This window comes from Protopterus annectens, chromosome 3.part1 (assembly GCF_019279795.1).
Source record: "Protopterus annectens isolate FY-2018-M chromosome 3.part1, PAN1.0, whole genome shotgun sequence".
NCBI classification, from domain to species: Eukaryota; Metazoa; Chordata; order Ceratodontiformes; family Protopteridae; genus Protopterus; species Protopterus annectens.
In genome coordinates, this window is record NC_056732.1 from 443,326,063 (window position 1) to 443,346,633 (window position 20,571).

General features: G+C 40.3%; 1 protein-coding gene across 1 annotated transcript in view; it reads left to right on the top strand.

Moving 5' to 3' along the window:
- KMT2C (lysine methyltransferase 2C) overlaps positions 1-20,571 on the top strand; it is a gene marked incomplete in the record, with an annotated part of 4,117,755 nt that overhangs the window by 2,946,488 nt on the left and 1,150,696 nt on the right. Inside the window, 1 exon segment of the mRNA XM_044066891.1 lies at positions 9,105-11,003. Within this exon segment, the coding sequence (XP_043922826.1) occupies positions 9,105-11,003 (1,899 nt within the window).

The window sequence follows — 20,571 nt, forward strand, 5'->3', positions numbered from 1 at the left end:
TCCTGTTGGTGCCACAAACATAGGACCCACTCTTATCACAAGGCTCTGCTGTATTGCAGTAGCTGTGCAAACTTAGTCAGTCAGGGTTGGCCTTCTCTTCCAGAAAAGCTCACCAGTGAGCTGTCAGTGCCTGCTGTCTTCCATTTATGGCTAGGGCAGAGGTCAAGCTTTTCCTCAGGGTAGTCCTACATATTAACCCAACAAGGAAACCCATCTCTCCTCCTTCAGACCTTAATTTTGTGCTAGAAAAGCTCATGCTGCTTCCATTTGAAACAGTATCTTCTGCTTCTCTTAAATTCTGTACTTGGAAAAAAAACATCATTCCCTCTGCTCTCACCTCTTTTAGGAGAGTTTCGGAATTACAAGCTCTCATGGCCATTTGCCTTTTTCTTATTTTTCACAAGGAAAGGGTGACTCTGAGCTAATCATTATCCTTCCTTCATTCCTAAGGTAGTGAATGAGGTGTCCCTCAGACAGGCTATTAATTTTCCCACTTTCTTTCCCAATCCGCAAAACAGGAAGAAAGGATCTTAACATTCTGTAGACATTTGCAGGCAACTGAAATTTTTTTTGTACAAAACTAAATCCATCAGAAAGATTGACTAGCTTTTTTTTCATATCTTTTATGAGGACTAACCTGGGCCCAACCAGTCTCCAAACAAACTATTATAGCTTAGATTTCTAATGCCACCTCTTTCTGCTACTCGCACTATGGTAAGACCATGCCTTCCTATCCTAAAGTACATTCCACTGGGGCAGTGGCTTTCTCAGGGGCATTACACAAAGGAATTAGACTACAGATCTAGTTTAGAGGCCGCCCCTTGGTCCTCTGTGTGCATCTTTGTCAAACACTCAAAAATGAATGCTTTCTCCAGGTCCAGGGCACCCATTGCTTAGTCAGTTCTGTCTAAGCTGCTGCTGGACAGCTGCTTTTTTTCAGTATCCAACCACCCTTTTTTCCCCCTTCAGTTCTGGGAATCACCTGTGTGTCAGGAATACTGCAACAGTGATTTTCAGTCAGGACAAAGTACAGTTGTGTAAGAACTTACCATAACAGAAGATGTCTTACTGATCACTGTTGCAGTATTCCATCCCACCTTCCCTCCCCTCTTCCCTTTTTCACTTCTGCCTTCACTCTCCTTTACACCTTTGCTTTCACCTCTGCTACACTTCTCCTAGCTGACTATTCTCCCCTCTCTCTAGTCTTTAGGCCACTGGCTTGGAGATAGGCTGAGGTTCCATGCTTGTACGTTTGTCTGTGTACCCTAGCATACGAGCTGTGGTCATATTTTGGATGTGCAATGCAGTAAAGTTAAAGCTTTTGTACCCTGTCCAGATGTCAACAGTGACAAACTTGTATACCAGGAATACTGCTGCAGTGATTATTTGAACATCTACTGTTATGGCAAGTTTTTACACTCCTGTACTTTATTAGCCATACTGATCTTTTCCCCCGCCACAAAATTCCAGAGCAGTAGTGATAAAATTAAAAATCATCTTCAAAAATAAACAGTAGCAGTGTAATCAATGTTATTCAGAGTACCATATTTTATTTCATTTCCACCATTCACAAAATGAGGTTGGTGTATCACAGTTCTCTCTATTAGTAAGTTCCAGTTCTGTGTCAGTTATCCTCAGACTGTTCTCTTTTTGGGTCCACTGGCCCAAGATTTACCCCCAGTTCTCTGCCATTTTTTTCTGGTCAACTCCTGTGCTGTCCTATTTTTTTCCCCAATATATTCTTTTGGAACAAAGAAGAAGGTGTTACTGGTGTCCTTTCTTTCTCCCTTTTTTTAACTTATAACTGGTTTTGCAAGTTAATCCCCTATCACATTGCATTTTCATTTGCTAGTTGAACTGCTTGATCTGTTCCATCACTTATTCTGCCTCTCTAAATGTTTTAGCCCTCCCCCATAAATAAATAAATAAATTAAAACTGAAATTGCAGGATAGAACATCCTAAACTTCACTTCAGATTGCTTACACTCCATTGTGATTGAATACTTTTGTTCTCTTTTTGTCAGGTAAATGCTGAATAATCATTTTCTGCAAATATTCTGGAGACTGTGATTTTCAGCACATTTCCCTCTATCACATTTTTGTTAACTTCATCTGTATTGTTGGTACGTTTGGATCTTCATAGTTATCAGTCTTGCCTTTTCTCTTAAAAGACTGCTTTGTACATCAGCTTGGTGTACCCAGTCTATTATTTACTCTTCATAAAATTTACTCAGTCTGCTCCTTCCAGCTTCTCATGGATGATTGTAAACCTCTCTCCTTGCTCTGTCTTCCAAGTCAACTGTTTTTTGGAACATTCCCTCATGCCTTTAGAGGTACAGTAATTGTTGCACTAATTCATCTGTTGGCACTTAAATTACAGATATGGCTTTTTGTTTTGTCTACATTTATTTTGTTTTCTCTCAATCTGTGATTTTTGAAGCTTTTCCAATTGCTTTTGAAGCTTGTCCAGTTTATCAGAGTGATTATTCAAGGCTGCTTATATTTTTTTCAAGTGTCTTCACATTTAATTTTATGTACTTTTATTGTGTTCCACTTATTTTAAAAACCTCTGATTTTATTTCAGAGAATTGTCATTCAAATTTGATAGAAGCCAAGTCTTGCTTATATGCCATATGCTAGTCTGCTTCTCACTGAATTTTTGTGGAGTTCTTGGCCAGCAGAACTGTCTCCTCACACTTTTTCTTCAATTTAATCCATATTTCTCAAAAACAGTTTTCTTAGTTGACATCCAGACATGTTATTTTTCTGACAGGATCTGAATTTCACCTGCTTAACTTTTTTACCAGCCTTTTTAATCAGTTAGTGTTTTTTCCTACTAAAAGAGTTTCTGTTGGCAAGCTACAGTGCTGGTGGCCATCTTGGATCTCTGCATGGCAGACATCCTTGAGGTCCAGAGAAGCCATTAGAGTTCGAGGGAATAGGAATGACAAGAGGGAACATGCTATCAACATTTTGAATTTGGGGACGGCACTGTAATTCAGCTTTGAACGGTCCAAGGTAGGCCTCCAAGGATCATCCTTTCTGTGCAACAACCTCGAATAAAGCCCTCTGTTTTGGTCTAATTGGTTCTATTGCTGTCAGCTGCAGGAGTTCTTGTAGAATTTAAAGGACCAGATGCAGTTGATCTCCTGTCGCAAGGATGGAGATAATGTCTGGCATTTTTGGTTTTCTTAAAAACTGAAGTTTGTAACATGAAGTGATTACTTGTAACACCTATTTGTCTCTTGTGATTCTTTTACAGTTTCTTTCAAATGTGGTTATCCTTCCTGCTTTGGGGGTAGAGAGTCTTGTGAACATGTCTTTGGTGAGTAAGGGGGAAGGAGGATTCCATATAATCATGGCTGCTCCCTTTGGTGAAATAGATCTCTCCCCAACATTTATTTTTCAAACTGTCTCTTTCTTTCCCTTTGCCTGCTTACTGTTATCTTAGCTTGAGCATCAGGGCCCAAGTTTGGATGAGTAATTTCTGTCATAGCTTGGCACTTTCACTGAATTTATATTGTTTCTTTTTCCTCTTCTCTTTTGAATATTTCAGCATTAATGCCCCAAAGAGCAGGGTCTCATCAAGTGTGGAATTGTGGGAGCTGCATTTTAATATCACATGGTATCCTGAGCTATACATGCCTCTTAATCACAAACTCCATAGTTGCTGCTCTGAATGCTGCATCCCTAAGATCCAGTAATCTTGCCCTGAGATCCACATTAGATACCTCAACATTTTACCTTATCTTGTCAAGGAAGATAATGTAAAGTTTAGTCATATGTGCCTGACAGTTAATGGTTGTGAAGGCCAGCATGGCAACTATGTACACTTTCTTCCCAAAACAGTCAAGACTTCCGATTGTTGGGAGTGGGAATCAATTTAGACCTTCTATGTGAGTCCATAATCACCATTGCTGTATGCACCATGGGATTTTTGTAAAGGAAACTGTGAGATTCCTGGACCTGGAAAAACGTACTAGTGTTTTTTTTTTTTTTTTTTTTTTTTTTTAATGGGCGTGGTTAGATATTATATATCTTGGAGGCAACCAAGAAACATCCTCCAAAGCTCCCAGGACTGTAGGGTTCTGTATAGTTTTACGGGATATCCAGGGCTAGCAAAATCACATTAAATTTTCTGAACATCTAGTACCTTCTTGGCTTCCCATCTCAGGTAATATTTCATTCCACCCAGTCACTCTCCAAATAATAATTCCTCTGTGGGAGAAAGAGAGGAAATCATGTTATTAGTGTCCATGTCTTGTTATAACTGGGACGAAATTTGGGATGCTTAATTCATTTCTGTGAGTAACCCTCATCCATCTTTTAGGCGGGTTCTCCTCTTGGCAGACGGGGAATCCAGACACTAAGCAGTTGCTGAGGTAAACCTGGCTGCAATTTCTGCAGGTCATATATGAATTCTTGAACCAAGGAGATCAAAACTTGTAGAAGACCCTATTTTGAGGGTGGGGACTGAGGGACCTGACCATTACCTGAGGCTCAGGCGGCTGCAGGGAGCTTAGTGGGATGGACATAATGTGTTGGGATTTTTCTGCCACCTTGGTAGGGGTAGCTGCCATGGAGGCCTGGACCTAGGGACAGACGTCCAGACAGGCCTCCAGACTTCCACATCTTGACTACGGATGTTCTTCCTGATAAAAATCATGATTTGATTATCCTCACACTTTTTAAACTATAAAATTGGCTTTGGTAATGGATGGCTGTGGTGGAGCATCCAGTTCAAGTTCCATAAGAAGACCTTTGGTTCAAGTGGGTGAGTCTTGATCCACAGGCATGGCAACCTATGAATGTGCTTCACCAAATGTCTTTAATAATTGAGATGCAGGGACCAGAGGCTGCAAAGGCACTTTACCATGGCCTACATTCTCAAGATGAGCAGGTGGGTTGGATGCTTTGCTCGCATATCCCTAGTCCATAATCACCTTTTCCTTAAGCTGTTTCCCCATATACTTCCAGTGGGGGGAGGGGGTGTCCGAGGTCCGGGACTAACTAAACTGTGGCATAATTGGTCATCCAAGCCCCTAAACAGTGCAGTTAAAATGTAACTGTACCAGTATCGCAAAATTGTAACAAGGAGATTTTTTTTAGTTGGACAATTGTCTGTATTGAGATTTGGAGCAGGCTGAATATTGCTGGGCAGTGGACGCTATACTGACAATCTATTTAACATGATAAATTTAAAGATAATATAATCAGATGTTAATTTTATATGGGGACTGTACTGACATCCCTAAGGGGTGGATGTCGACCTGCTATATAGCAAGGGAAGGTCACTGTTTTCTGGAGTCTAGGCTAGACATTGAACATACTATGACAGCATTTCTCATAGTCTGTACTGTTGTACCAGTGAACACTGTGTAAAACATATACTGTTATGGTAAGTTCTCTCGCAGTTATATTTTTCTAAAGACTTTTTTTTAAACACTTAAATTTTCACATGTTTAACAGTGATGTAGGTACACATATATTAACAGAAAAGAAAATAATCCGTAGTAACATTGTCTTTATTTTCATGTAGTGTACACATATATTTTCATTTTAACAAGTTATCATTCACTCATAAATTGCTTAATTCCGATCTTCCCTTAAACATAACTCCTCCTCCTAAACATTATTATGCATGTATTGTTCTTAAAATTCCATTTGTTTCAGTATAACGTGCTCATTCTCTTTTCTAAAGATCCTACATCCATTTTTTATCTCATTTATAATATTAGGAACTTCATTTAAAGTTGGTTTAGATTTTAATTGCTTTTTGGCAGCTAGTAGCATTAAACTATGTAGGACCTTACTTGTGTATAGGCAATTCAGATACTGTATCTCAGTTCAAAATTATTTTCTTAGTTAAAACTATTTGATCCCCATATATTTCTGACAAGATTCTCTGTAGATAATTGTTAAAATCTGCCAACTCATTACTTTCACAAAAATGTGTTTCAGATGAACTTTTTCTTTCCCATCATATCTTCAGCATTTACTGCTTACCTGAGGGAAAAAATCTATGAACTCTGCTTGGGGTATAAAAGTATCTTTTCGAACACTTCCAAGCACTTCTAATCTGCCTGGACTTTTTACATACTTGGAAGCCATACTGATGTCCTCTCATTGCTCATTTGTAAACTGCATTTTCAATGTCTCTTCACAGTCTTTTCTAACCTCTGCTGATTATTTTAGTTGTCATGAAATATTTTATGTGCCCTGCTAAATATCCATTTTTTTAACTACAGCTTCTGTTCTAGATTCAGCTAAATACTGTAATAAAGTTGGTCTTTCTCTTGGCATCATCCTGTCCCTTTCTCTATCGTCTCAGTCCTTTACAGGGAAGCGCAGTCCCCTTGTAGGTCTGCTCATAGAGTAGGAAAATTAGAAGCAACGTTGGTTTTACATCTACACAGTGCATGAGTTCAAAACGATAGTGTAGTAGTTTGTGTCATTGGTTGTAGGTAATGAAAATAATGCAATTGCCAATTGCATTCCTTTATCCCCAGTCAACTAACTGTCTGTCAACACATACTAAGATCATTCTATCACATGTTGGCTGCTTCTAGTGAATTTCAGGACTGTATCCTTAACAGAGATTGTGTGGAAACATCTTGATCTTTGGTGCATGCCTTATTGAAGCAGTACAGTTTGGACCCCCCCCCCCCCCAGTGTAGAAGTAAAGTTCTTATTTGACATATCATTACTATAGGAGTTGTTTTTCTTGACCATACTGATGGCTTTCCTGGTTCCTGTTTCCCTTGCTTTTAGGACACCGGACACTGTTTAAATATTTACTTGGGTATATACCCACTTCAGAGGGGTTCTTGGAGTGGATTTAACAGATACTTGAGTGACGAAAAGTGGAGCTGGCTCAACCAGCATACTTTGATGGCCCCCAGGCCTTCAAGTGAAGAGCAGTAATAATAATAATAAAAAGTCTTTTCTAAAACTTGCAGGAGAATAGTACCCAGTCTACCCGACCCCTGGCCACGACAGCTCTTCAAGAAGTGAAGAGCAAAAAAAAAGTCCATTCCTTCTACTGGCATGTCAACCAGGTGGCCAAATGCATACACACACAGACAGACACACACACACACACACACAGACACACACACACACACAGACACACACACACACACAGACACACACACACACACAGACACACACACACACACAGACACACACACACACACAGACACACACACACAGACACACACACACAGACACACACAGACAGACACACACACACACACACACACACATACCCTCCCTCCTCCCCCAGCCATTCAGGTCCTGTTTCTGTGTCCTGCCCCCAACAGGTTATTTTTCTTTGCCCTGCCCCAGACTCCCCTTTCTCAAGAGTTTCGGGGGGGGGGGGAGAGAGAGAGAGAGAGAGAGAAAATTCCTTTCTTCTTTTAAACTGCAGCAAACTGCTTGCTCCAAATGTAACAAACAGTTGCTACAGTATGTACCTTGCCTGTATGAAGCACAACAGATCTCAGATTTTAGTAAAAACAAATAAAAAAGCTTTTCTTTCACTTTTAAAGTGCAGCAAACTGTTTGCTACAGTCACACACAGCTGTGAGATATTACTACAAATTCAATATTGGCTTTTAAAAGCCAGTTTTAAGATGGATGGCCACCTAATCATGACCCTAGCACTTTGGGTTCAGAGCAGTTGACCCCCTTGCTCCACCTTAGCTATGCTACCATGAGTGGCCACCTTATATGATATTTTTCAAGGGAGCCCACTACACTGAATATTTTTATACCCTTCCTCTTTCATTCTTTTTCATGTTTTGGTACATTCTCTCAGCTTCAGGTACCAAGATAGCCCAGTTGTGCATTATGAACTTAAAATGTTATGTCTGCCTTTTTCCCCCCATTAGTTTACAAGTTTGATGACTCTGTTATATGGGATCAAGAATGAGCCCCCCCCCACATTCGCACAACCCTGTAGTAGAACAAGAAATTCCCCAAAGTGCTATTTAACGACATGCTTACTTCAAGTGCAGTTTTTATAACCAAGTGGAGAAAAAACAGCCACTGAGCGTCTGCAAAGAGGAATCAGGTATATACTACATGCAAATAACTCTCTCAGTGATCAGTGAGTATTGCAAGTGCACATATCTGTTATTGACATTTGACAGTATCATAGTTATTCTTTTTTTGTTTAGAAAAAGATTTGTGATTTGTCTCTGTATCCCCCCATGCCTACTGATCATCTAGTCCTGGCCATTTGTTTCCCCTTTGTTCCCCATTACCAGAGCAAGAGTAATTTGTGAAGTAGCTACCATCAGTGCAGCCATGAGGAATATTTCCATGTTTTGGCCTGATGGTGACTGATTTGAGGAACTGCTATGCCTTTCCCTATGGGTTTGTGTAGTTTAGTAGGACTGAGCACACATCCCCAGCTCATAGGGCTGCATGCCATACACCTCTGTCTCTCCACTAGGCATCATAGCAGGCCATCCTGTTCTCCCCAGTCCACTAGATGAGTGAAATGACATTGGTTGATCACCCCATCCTTCCTTGCCAAGTCTATTCAGCACCCAAGCTTCTATTTGATCTCTGGTCATCTGGTTGAGATGAGGTCTTCATCCATCTATACCACATAGCTGTTTAGATTATCTTCTTTATTTTTGTCTGTAAATGGATATGTTTGAAGTCACTGATGTTTTGATGCTGCTGACAAGGATTACTACCTAGAAGTAAAGTTTCATTGTGCAGCAGTGTAGAATGACTGTATCAGCTATTTTCTCCTCATATTGCTGTTTGATATTGAAACTTAATTTGGTTACCCTGCATAAGTGTGTATGTATGCATATAGAATTATATTTGCATGTGTTTTATCTATGTATGTTTTTTTCCTTCCTGCATGGTGACAAGATGGACTTTGCTAGTCTGTATATTCCTGTAAATAGTGTTGAAGCCACTGAAGTTAGTACCTGTAAATTAATGTTACATAGATCTCTGCAAGTTAATGTTAACAGAGATCTTGATATGTGTGTGTAGCTGCACTAGTAGGACATTTTTCCATTCTTTTTTGTTGATGCTGTTTTTGCATTTAATTACAACACTTATTGTTTTCATTTTCAAAGCAAATGCGACAGAAGAGTAAACAACAAGCCAAAATAGAAGCCACACAGAAGCTGGAACAGGTAAAGAATGAACAACAGCAGCAACAACAGTTTAGTGCTCAGTCATTCCTGAATAATTCTGGAGATTCACCAAACACTAGTGTGCATAGCCCTCTATCAACTCGGCAGGGGGATGGCAGCATGTCTCCAGCACAGCAGACATCACATAAAGACATGTTCGTAAAACATCAACTTTCCAGTACCCCTACATCATCTGGAGATGTGTTTCTAAAGCCTCAGGCACCACCTCCAACACCTACAAGAATATCAGGACTAGATCACATTCCTCAGTCACAGAATTCACAACCACAGTCACCTCAGATGTTTTCTCCTGGTTCCAGTAGCTCAAGGTCATCCTCCCCTTTAGATGTAAATGTTAAGATGATGGCAACGACACATCAACAGCTAGCAGGGCAAAGCTTTGTAAGAAGAAATTCATGTTCTCCAGTGGATCCATGCACTCCTCCATCTGCTGTATCCATACCCACGCAAGTCACTGAACGTGTTGGCAGTAGCAGACCTTCTCCAGTTAGAGATTCATTTGGTTCACCTAAAACAGGTGACTCTTGTGCAAAGCCTTCTGATGCCTCTAGACCAGTTATGCTTCCAGATAAATTTCCAAAGCCACTGGAGATTCCAGGGGCACATTTTAATGTGGAACCACCATCTGTTGCTGCTGTTGGTAATTCATTCAGTGTACTGCCTTCCAGAACTGATATATTTCAGAGACAACAAATGCCTTCTAACATTGTAGTTTCTCCAGACTCACTCACAAGAATTTCTTTGGTACCTGAAATAGGCCTTGGACATTTTAAAACTCTCATGCATCCACCTGACTCCGTGAAAGATACTTATACCTCAGTGCCTCCTACACCAAGACGTATGTCTGTGGATTCCTATGAAAACTCTGTTTCAGCACCCAGGCAGGCTGACCCCTTTACACAGAACAGTTCAGCTGATCCATATATCCAAGCTTGTGTCCCTTCCCACACTGTAGTAAATGAATCTGTTGTTCAGCCACAGAGAGTAATTCAGCCTGCACAGAATGACTGTCTTACTCAGTCAGGGCAGGTTTCTAGGGCCTTTACACAGGATTCTTGCTCTCAGTCTTCTGGTAATTCTCAGACTGTTGCTGATCCTTATGTACAGCTCCAGCATACTCCTAGGTTGTCTTCAGTTGATTCATATTCTCACCATTCACCAGCATCAAGGCCATCAGCACAGCCATTAGATCCCTATGCTCAGCCTTCCCTTACTTCTAGATTTGCTATGGGGGAACAGTTTATGCAGTCATCAGTAAACCACAGACTTGCTGAACCAAATCTTCAGTCACATGGTACATCGAGAGCAATTGCTAATGATCGTTTTACACCAGCTTCAGCAACTTCAAAGTCTGGAATTTCAGAACCTTACAGTAGACCAGTTATCTCTAGACCCAGTGCAATCCCAGATCAGAATGCTTTTTTGCAGGTGGTACAAGGTAGTGATTCACATTTGCAAGATACATTTGTCAGACCAGCAGATCTGTGTCCTCAGACTCTAAGACCAGCAGGATCAACTACTTCAGATGCACTTAATCAGGTTTCACAAACACCCACCCATGATTCCTATGACCATCGTAGAAGAACTTCTCAACATCAGTCTGGTGATGATTTTGTTTCTGTTCATCTTGCTAATGATGCCGATGATCAGAAAGGAACATGTTCGGAGATGGACTGTGGAACATCCAGTTCACCACTGAATTCACAAGGACAGCAGTTTACATATTCAGCCCAAGTACCTGGATCTGCAGTGTCTGGAATTGTGTCTGATACACAAAGTCTTGTATCTCAGGCAGACACAGAGGAAAAATTTAGACAGGTGAGCTGTACCATGTGTTACATTTTTTTATGGACATTATAATCTGTTAAATATAAGACTAATATTTTTAAAACACCTTTATTAACTTCACACATATGCAAATATAGGAAAGAAAACAAAATTATTTTAAGCATTTTTCATTAATTTTATGTATTATACATATATGTTGTGTTTTTTAACAATTATTTACCCCAACATTATACAGTTTGCTGAATCATGCCTTCCTTAAATATCACTCCTCTTCCTGAACATTTTTTTGCATGTGGTGTTCCCTCAAATTCCATGTAATTTGCTTCTTCCTTTTCTAAAGATCCCACCTTCAATTATTTTATTTCCTTTATAATATTCAATACTTTATTTACAGTTTATTTAGATTTTAGTTTCCAGTTTCTAGAAATTGCTTTTTTTAGCAACCAATAGCATTAAACGTAGCAAGACCTTGCTATGTCTAGGTGGTACAGATGTTCATCGTGTTTCACTGCTGCAGTCATTACACTTGGGTTATCCTGCCGTCAGGCGGTCCCGCAGTCAGCCAGAGTTCCAAAGTCTTGGTCCGGCGTCGGTTGCTGTCGCCTCTTCCCTGACGTCAGTGTGCCAGGGGTATATAAGATGCAGCCAATGCCATTTTCTTCAGTCTTTCTTGCCGTGCGGTGCCCGAAGCAAAAGCAATTCGCAAGTGCCGGTCGGCCAACTCCTGAGATATCAAATTCGATTTCAGAACCGAAGTCTTCAATAAAGCTAAGTACCCCATTGGGGAAACTTTTTCTTGCCTCAGACCGATGTCAGTAAAAGTTAATAATTGTATTTCTTGTGGGAAGCAAATACCTCATAAGGATTTTCATTCTTACTGTATTCCATGCCTAGGCCCAGATCACGGCGTCACTAGCTGTCGGTTTTGTGCTAGATTTAACAAACGCACTATTAAATGTCGGTTTGATTTTGCTTGCCATTACTTTGGCCAAAGGTTTAATTATACAATGCCGTCAGAACAACCGACAACCGGAATGCACAAAAAAACGCAAAGATAAAGATAAGGACAGGCACCCAAGGCCAAAAACTGATGACGAAGCCTCTTCTAGGCCAGTCGCCGGTTCGCCGGTTTTCAGTGAGGTGCTTTTTGCAGCCCCTGACACCCGCTACTTCAGAACCACAGGACACGACCGACTCCCACATAGAGGTGCCTAGGCCTCTGGATACTCAAGCTGTTGGGCCAACGGAGATTAACCCTTCAGATGGGTCCGGAGCCGCTGAGCAGGCATCGGCTTCTGAGGGTATTTTCAGGCCTACACAACTTACCATTGCATCTACAGCCAAGTCTAAAACTACTTTAAAGACAAAGAAGCAAGTACAGCATTCAACTGGACAGGCCTCCATGCCTAAAAAACAGATGCTCAAAATGGCCGAAGATTTGATAACTCTGATCAGGGGTTCCCATCCCCGTCCTGATAAAAGGCCTAGGCAAGATACAGATTATGATTCTTCTGACCAGGTTTCTATTTATTCTGATTATTCCTCTTCAGACCAGGAATATTCTCTACCCCCCTATGAGGACTCTGATGCTGAAGAATCAGTTCCTTCAGCCTCTTCTCCTGAGGATTACTCTTTTGGAGAAACTTTACATGCCATGAGGAAGCATTTCCATTGGGAGGGCCAGGATTACTCAGAATCCAAGAAACGGCTCAGAGATTTTCTTTTACTGCCTTAGCACAAGCCCCTTGCTATTCCGCCAGTGTTTGACATTGTGGATGATGTGTTCTCTGAATCTAGTTTAGTTTAAATCCTGATTCTTTACCCCCAGCTCCAGTCAAGCCAGACAGGTACTACAGAGTCCCTGACTCTCACAAATTTCTTTATAAAAACCCTGTTGCTGACCCAGAAACTATTTCCCAGGGTCCCATAGGGGTAAAGGCTTCCACGGCTAAAAATCCAGTTCCCTCAGATAGGGATTCTAGAGCATTAGACAGATTGGGGAAGAAAGTCTACACCTCTGCAACTTTGGTAGTGAGGGCTTTAAATTGCCAGTTTCACATGCTTAAATATCAACAATATTTACTGTCTCAGTTAAAACAGAAAATGAGTACAAATGCAGAACAACCTGATTATAAGAAAATGCAGGATTTACTGCATGCAGCAGAACAAGTGGGAAAGCATACTTTGCAATGTGGTTTTGATTCATTAGAAGCTTCTTGTAGAGCAGCAGTTACAGGATCTGTGATTCGAAGGTATGCTTGGTTGAAAGAACAAAGTTTACCAGATCAGGTTAAGGCAAAATTATTGGATGCTCCTTTGCAGCAAGATGATTTATTTGGTATTAAGGCAGAAGAGGTATTAAAGAAAATGGAGGATAAGGCAAAATCTATGCAAACAGTGAAGGATTTCTTACAGGTACAGCCACCACAATTCAGCAGGAATTGGCCTACAAAAAATAGGTCCTTTCCAGTGTCAGGCCACAAAGAGGCAGATACAGACGTCCAAAAGGCAGATCATAGCCACAAGGCTCTTACAGACCACAACAGTGGGGTGCTTCAACCCGGGTGCTTCAACCCCAAAAGGAGGTGAGGACAAGTCACAACCTTTCAGGAAACAGTCCCAATGACTTCCCCCTTCCTATGCCAAACTCTTCCCTTTTGGCAGCTCCCTTAGGGGGGAAACTAGCACTTTTTTCTCAAAACTGGCAAGCAATCACCCAAGACAAATGGGTGCTGAATATTGTGTCTCAAGGTTACAGGTTCCACTTTCACACTTTTCCAAGGCAAAAAGGAATGCCAGACTTGCCACAAAATCAATGGGCAGAGGCACAAAAATAAATTACAGCCCTCATGGACATGAGAGATATTCAAAAAGTACCACAGCAGGTAAAAGGACAAGGATTTTACTCAAGACTCTTCCTGGTACCCAGAAAGGACAAAGCCTGGAGACCCATTCTGGACCTTTCTACTCTAAATACTTACCTGGGTGTTCCGAAATTCAAAATGTTGACACTACAGCAGCTCCTTCCCATGTTGGGCAAGAAAGCTTGGCTTGTTACTTTGGGCCTCAAAGAGGCATACCTGCATGTCCCTATCAGACAAAATTGCAGAAGATACCTCAGATTCATAGCTGGTTCAATGCACTACCAATTCTCTGCACTGCCCTTTGGCTTATCTACTGCGCCCAGGATCTTCACAAAGTGCCTGGCACCAGTAATTGCATTTTGCAGACAAAAAGGAATTTAAATATATCCATATCTGGACGACTGCCTGATTCAAGCAGAGAGCAAGGACATTCTTCTACAGCATCTGGCGTTTGTAAAAAGATTGTTAAGTTGCCTAGGGTACACAGTAAATGAAAAGAAATCAAAACTAGTGCCCTCACAAGAGATGATATTCGTGGGTGCCAGCTTAAATACAACGGCCCAGATGGCTTATCTCATGCCAGACAAACCAGGACAACTGACTCAATATTTTAAAATGATGGCAACAAAGCCCCAACTCCCTTCAAGAAAAATTCTGCAGGCCTTGGGGTTCATGGCATGCATTCTACTAATTCCATATGCAAGACTGCATATGAGGAAATTACAATGGTACCTAAAAAGTGTTTGGTCTCAACATTCTCACAGCTTGGAAACAGTAATACCATTTAATTCCCTGCCTACAACAGGAGTTTCGATGGTGGGCACAGGCATGTCACCTCAACAAAGGTCAGCCATTCACTCTTCCCACAGCCAGGCAAACTTTAACAACAAATGCATCGGATTACGCCTTGGGAGCACACATGGCAGGAAAATGTATTCAGGGCAAATGGACCACAGACCAAATGCATCTTCACATCAATCAAAAAGAGATGTTGGCTGTACAAAATGCCCTTACAGCTTTCAAAGATCTTCTGCATCCAGGACAATTACTACTAAAGACAGACAACACCACAGTAATGTGGTACATAAACAAGGGGGCACTCATTCTTGCCCCCTATGCAGACAAGCCATCACCTTGTGGAACACAGCTCTAACCTATCAAGTTCATCTGCAAGTGCAATTCCTGCCAAGAAAGAAAAACACTCTGGCAGACGACTTAAGCAGAAACATCATGGATCTTCGAGTGGAGATTAAATCCACAGGTCGTCAGCATGATAATGCAGAAATGGGGGTACCGGGACATAGCTCTTTTTGCCTCACCACTGAATTGCCAACTACAAAAATTCTGCACAAGGACTTATCACACACAAGCTTGGAAAGTGGATGCTCTTTCGTTCAGCTGGAAAAACCTAAATGTTTATGCCTTCCCACCTCTGCATCTCCTTTCAGAGGTACTCCTAAAAGCCAGACAAGAAAAACCACAGATGATTCTGATTGCTCCAGACTGGCCACGCCAGCATTGATACCCAATCTTAAAGAACTTAGCTCAAGGCCCACCTTGGATTTTGCCTCAAATTCCACACCTTCTGACCCAGCAAAACTATCAGATCCTGCACAGTCAGCTCAAAACCTTAAACCTGGCTGCATGGCAGATTCATTAGACAAACAGACAACTCCTCTCTCTAAGGCTGTTATGGATGTCATTTTGGAGGCCAAGAGGCCTAGCACCAGGAAATCTTACTCAGAAAAGTGGAAGAGATTCTGTGCCTGGAACCAGGCTCAAAACCTTCATCCTCTTGTCCCTAACATTCCTCAGATACTGCAATACTTAACTGAGATGCTGGACAAAGGACTATCCTTCTCATCCATTAAGATCCACGCTTCTGCCATCTCTGCTTATTACAACACAGATCCTCCTATTTTCTCTCACACATTGCTAAAGCAGTACCTCAGAGGGGCTAAAAACATAAGACCGCCCCGGAGAGCACCAACACCTACTTAGGACCTCAATTTCGTCTTGGAAAAGCTCACTTTGCCTCCTTTTGAGCCAGCCAATTCAGCAGAGCTAAAATATATATCATGGAAAACTGCTCTGCTTCTGGCAATAACCTCAGCATGAAGAGTCTCAGAGCTGCAGGCACTAATGGCAGTGGAGCCTTTCATCATTTTCCACCAAGACGAGGTTTCTTTAAGAACAAACCCTACCTTTATGCCTAAGGTGGTATCCAGTGTGGCTCTTAACCAAACTATTCACTTGCCAACATTTTATCCAAATCCCCAGAATAAAGGGGAGAGACTTCTTCATTCCTTGGACATACACAGACAATTGCGCTTCTACTTGGACAAAACAAAAGCTTTCAGAAAAACTGAACAATTGTTTGTATCATATGCTGCAGTATCACAGGCAAAGGCTATTTCAAAGCAGACCATTTCAAAGTGAATAGGACACTGTATCCGGTTCTGCTACACACAACATGGGAAACCTGTACAATCAAACATCAGGCCACATTCCACCAGGGCAACTGCTACTTCTACTGCCTACCTTAGAGGAGTACTTACCAAAGACATTTTGGAAGCTGCAACTTGGAGTTCAGTGCACACCTTTACCAAGCATTATCACTTGCCTCTTTACTCTAGATCCAGAGCTGGCTTTGCCACTGCAGTGTTGCAGGGCCTTATAGCCACGCCAAATCCTCTATAGAACCAGCCACCCTGACTCAGCTTTGGGATTCAACCCAAGTGTAATGACTGCAGCAGTGAAACACGATGAACATAGTACAGTTTTGTACCTACCATAAATGTAGATGTTAGAGTGTCTTCACTGCTGCAATCCAGGTTACCCTCCCTCCATCCCCTCTTTCTTAGCTAGGACTTATCTACCCTATACTACCTATGTGGTGTATTTGCTGGTAACTGAACTGTTTTGGTGTTATTTTTCATGTATGCTTTTTTTAGCAGTATGTATTGCCTACCTATTTGGGGGCACCTGACATCTGGGGCAAGAAAAACTGAAGAAAATGGCGTCGGCTGCATCTTATATACCCCTGGCGCACTGACGTCAGGGATGAGGCGACAGCAACCGACACCGGACCAAGACTTTGGAACTCTGGCCGACTGCGGGACCGCCTGATGGCAGGATAACCCAAGTGTAATGACTGCAGCAGTGAAGACACTCGGACATCTACATTTATGGTAGGTACAAAACTGTACTATCTTCTATCCTAGCTTAAAAGAATCATGTGATTCCCCAAACATGTCTGTCTATGTAATGTACTCTGAAGTGAATTTTTAAAACCTGCCAACTCATTACATTCCCAAAAGCACTTTCCCATTTAACTCTCTCTTTCCAACCACACCTGCAGCATTTGCTGCTTATCCAATGAAAAATATGTCTGAAGCCTACGTGGGGTTTAAAAATACCAATGCAAACATTTCCAAGGATTAATCTTAAACCTTCTGATCTTTATTGCTTAGCTGGGAGCCATACAGATGTCCTTCCAGTGTTCCTTTATAAAATTGCCTTTCCAGTTTCTGTTCCCAGTCTTTTCTTAAACTCTCCTGCTTGAGTCTGTAGAGAAGAGCCACTAGCCTTCTTTAAAAGGTAAGTGTAATCCTACCTGTTGAGCTACTGAGACTGATTTATCAGTAAAGGGGAAAGTAGACAACCTTGCCTGATTCCTCTGCTCAAACACATCTTGATGGAGAGGAACTCTCCTACCTCAATTCTTGCCTCTAACGCTTAATATATCCCCAAATTAACCCTGTTATTCTATGGGGGAATGCACATGCTACTATTGGCTTACTATTATTGCAGCTGTAATTCCAAGCTGACTCTATAAAATGCCTTCTGTGCATTAAGACCTGGGAGTAACAGCAGCATTTTCTTACACTTTGCCTACCTCTGGAACGTTGCTCTGTTAATGTTGTCAAATTGCCTCCCCTTGACAAAACCATGTTGATCCATACCTATTAATTTTCACAATTTATTTTCCATTTTCTTAGCTAGTATATAGGCATAAGCACTTTTATAATCCTAGTTTAAACTGACATTGGTCTGTATGAAGCTGGATTTGAAGGGTATTTTTCCTCATTGGGTAATGCAGCCACCGAGGCTTTCTTTTAGAATGCTGTACTACTTTTAAAATGTTGCTAAATAAAACAGATCTTTATTACTTTGACATGCTGCTGAGAAATAACATTTGTATCCATTTTAGCCCAATTGTTGTACCTTTGGGAATAATATATAAATTCTGTCTGTCTTTCTATTGAGTGCATCTCTTCTATACCAAATATTGGCATATATTTCTTAAGAAATATACTCTATTTTGTTTATTTTCCCTTTTAGGCCCCAGGTACATCCTTGTAGCAAATCAAGTTCCAGTACTCACCCATAAATAATATTCATTGCTGATTATTTCTCCCAAAATTCAATTAAGGTTCATAATAGCAGTTTTAGATGGAGTGTAAATACATGAGGGGATGATATTTCTCCCCTTCTAATAACCCCATACTTCCCCAAATTAGTGTCTTGTTTTTGTTTTTCTGTCACTGTTGGAGCCTTTATAGCAGTCAGTATTACACCCCCTTTCATTTGTCCTAGACACATTGCTAAATGGTGCTTACTGTAATCCTTCCTTTGCCAAATTCATATTCTTATGTCTGTCCAAATGCATCCCCTGTAACATTGCTGTTTGCACCCTATATGTAATATAATTCAGTTCTCTCTGCTTTTTGTTTATGCCTGCAATGCTATTTTCATTTCAAGTTAATATTGACACAGTAGCTGTTCTGATAAAAAGCTATTACTTTCCTATATTATACATGACAGTTATTTTCAATTTATGCTTTCAGCTTGCAACTTGCATGCTCCAACTAATGTATGACTGGCTGATCTTGTAAGCAGTTGCTATTTCTCATTTCTTTTGAACCCTTGTCACATTTTCCCAGACTTTTTGCTTTAATAAAAATATTCTAAAAATAAATCAAAAGCAAGGTAAGTATATTTTTAAAACCTCCTTAACTATCATAGCTCACAGCAAATGCACAAAATTATATAATCTTTCTAAAAGTGGAGTTTACCCCTCCATGTACGGGCAGTTGTTGCAAATGTATGTACCCACATGCATTTTGTATTCTAAAAACTGGTTTAACCATGCTGAAAGTGCATGTCATAGCATCTGTTCCCACGTACACAGATACTATCTTACTTTGTCCTCTCTCTGTTCTCCTCCCAGATGTGAAAACCAGCTTGCATTCTCCTACTAAACTTTTAACGTTAAGAAAAAATGCACTGTGTATCCTTGAATAAATAAATTGTGCACTATTATTGTCAATGTATTGAAGTACTAAGGCTGCAGGAGAAGCAGCTATTTGTAAAACCATTCAGTTCCCACAGTTTATTTTTACTGAACAGCTTGTCAATTTCCCCTGTAAATGCTGATTATATTTTCTTGTAAATCTCTCTCAAAACACACTGATCAGAACTTTTCTGATTAATTGCTTGCACCAGTAGATTCTTTCTCTAACTTAAAAATAAGCTGCATATATTAGAAGGAAAAAAGCAGCTAATGGTTTTGCTAATGCTAGAAAGGACCCTTGTGGAGTTCATTCAGAAACAGTGGTTAAACTTCTCATGACTGAATGCTTGCATCTGTTTTGCTCCTTGTCTTCAGCTAACAAACAGCTGGTAATGAAAAAAATAAACCACTAATAATGTTGTAAATGGTGGAGAGAGCTAACAGTTTTCATGATTCTTATTTTCTCTTATTTTTCTAGCCTACTTGCTTAAAAACATTGTGTTTAGTTTAACCTAAGAACAGTAGTCTAGACTTTCGCCTGTATAAAAATTTAAATGATTAAACTTTAGTATACGTGTGATTCTGCCACCAGCCTAGTATCATAAAATGATGTTGCTGATTGTACAGCCTTTCTTATCTTGTTACAGTGTAAAGCCTGGAGACATTATAGTTAAGAAAAAGTATCACATGCATAAACAGTAGTCATTGATAAATCCCCCATCTTCATGTTTAAAATGTATCTACATACTGTACAGAACTGTTTTACTGTGCATCATGCAGTTTACATCAGGAAATTTGTCGTACAAGTATTAATAAGAACAAAAACTTATTTTCTTACAGTTACACCTTCAGTCCCTTCTTTGTCTTTCTAAACTGCAGTGACAAAGTGGGAATTATGCTTTGGAGTCCTTCTAACCAGTTTAATGCAGTCAACAAAATTTCAGTATTTTTCAGCCATGTCTTGCAGAACCACAGCTTTTGCATGTAAACTGCATCTAATGGTAATAACATTTACACTTTTTCCATTTGTTTGCTATTTTCCCATTATTGATGGTCTTCTTTTTTATCATTCATATATATATATATATATATATATATATATATATATATATAAAATTGTACAGAATTACTAAGTATTCGAAAGTAATCCAAGCAAGGCAGGCAGTCTGTTTCCAATCGAAACTCCTTTATGAAGTACACAGACAAGCGATCCAAGTAAAACAAAAATAGAGTAATAGTTTCCTCACAAACTTTCTAAATATATATACATACTTTTTATCAGGCATGGGAATGATTTATTGTGCTGTAAAACAGTGTTATTGGTGCACATGTTAAATTCACATCCCTTCCCATATCGGTGTGACATTAGAGCTGGTCCTCCCCTACTTAGTAGCTGTCATAATAATATAACCCTTATGTACTTTAAATAAAATTTATA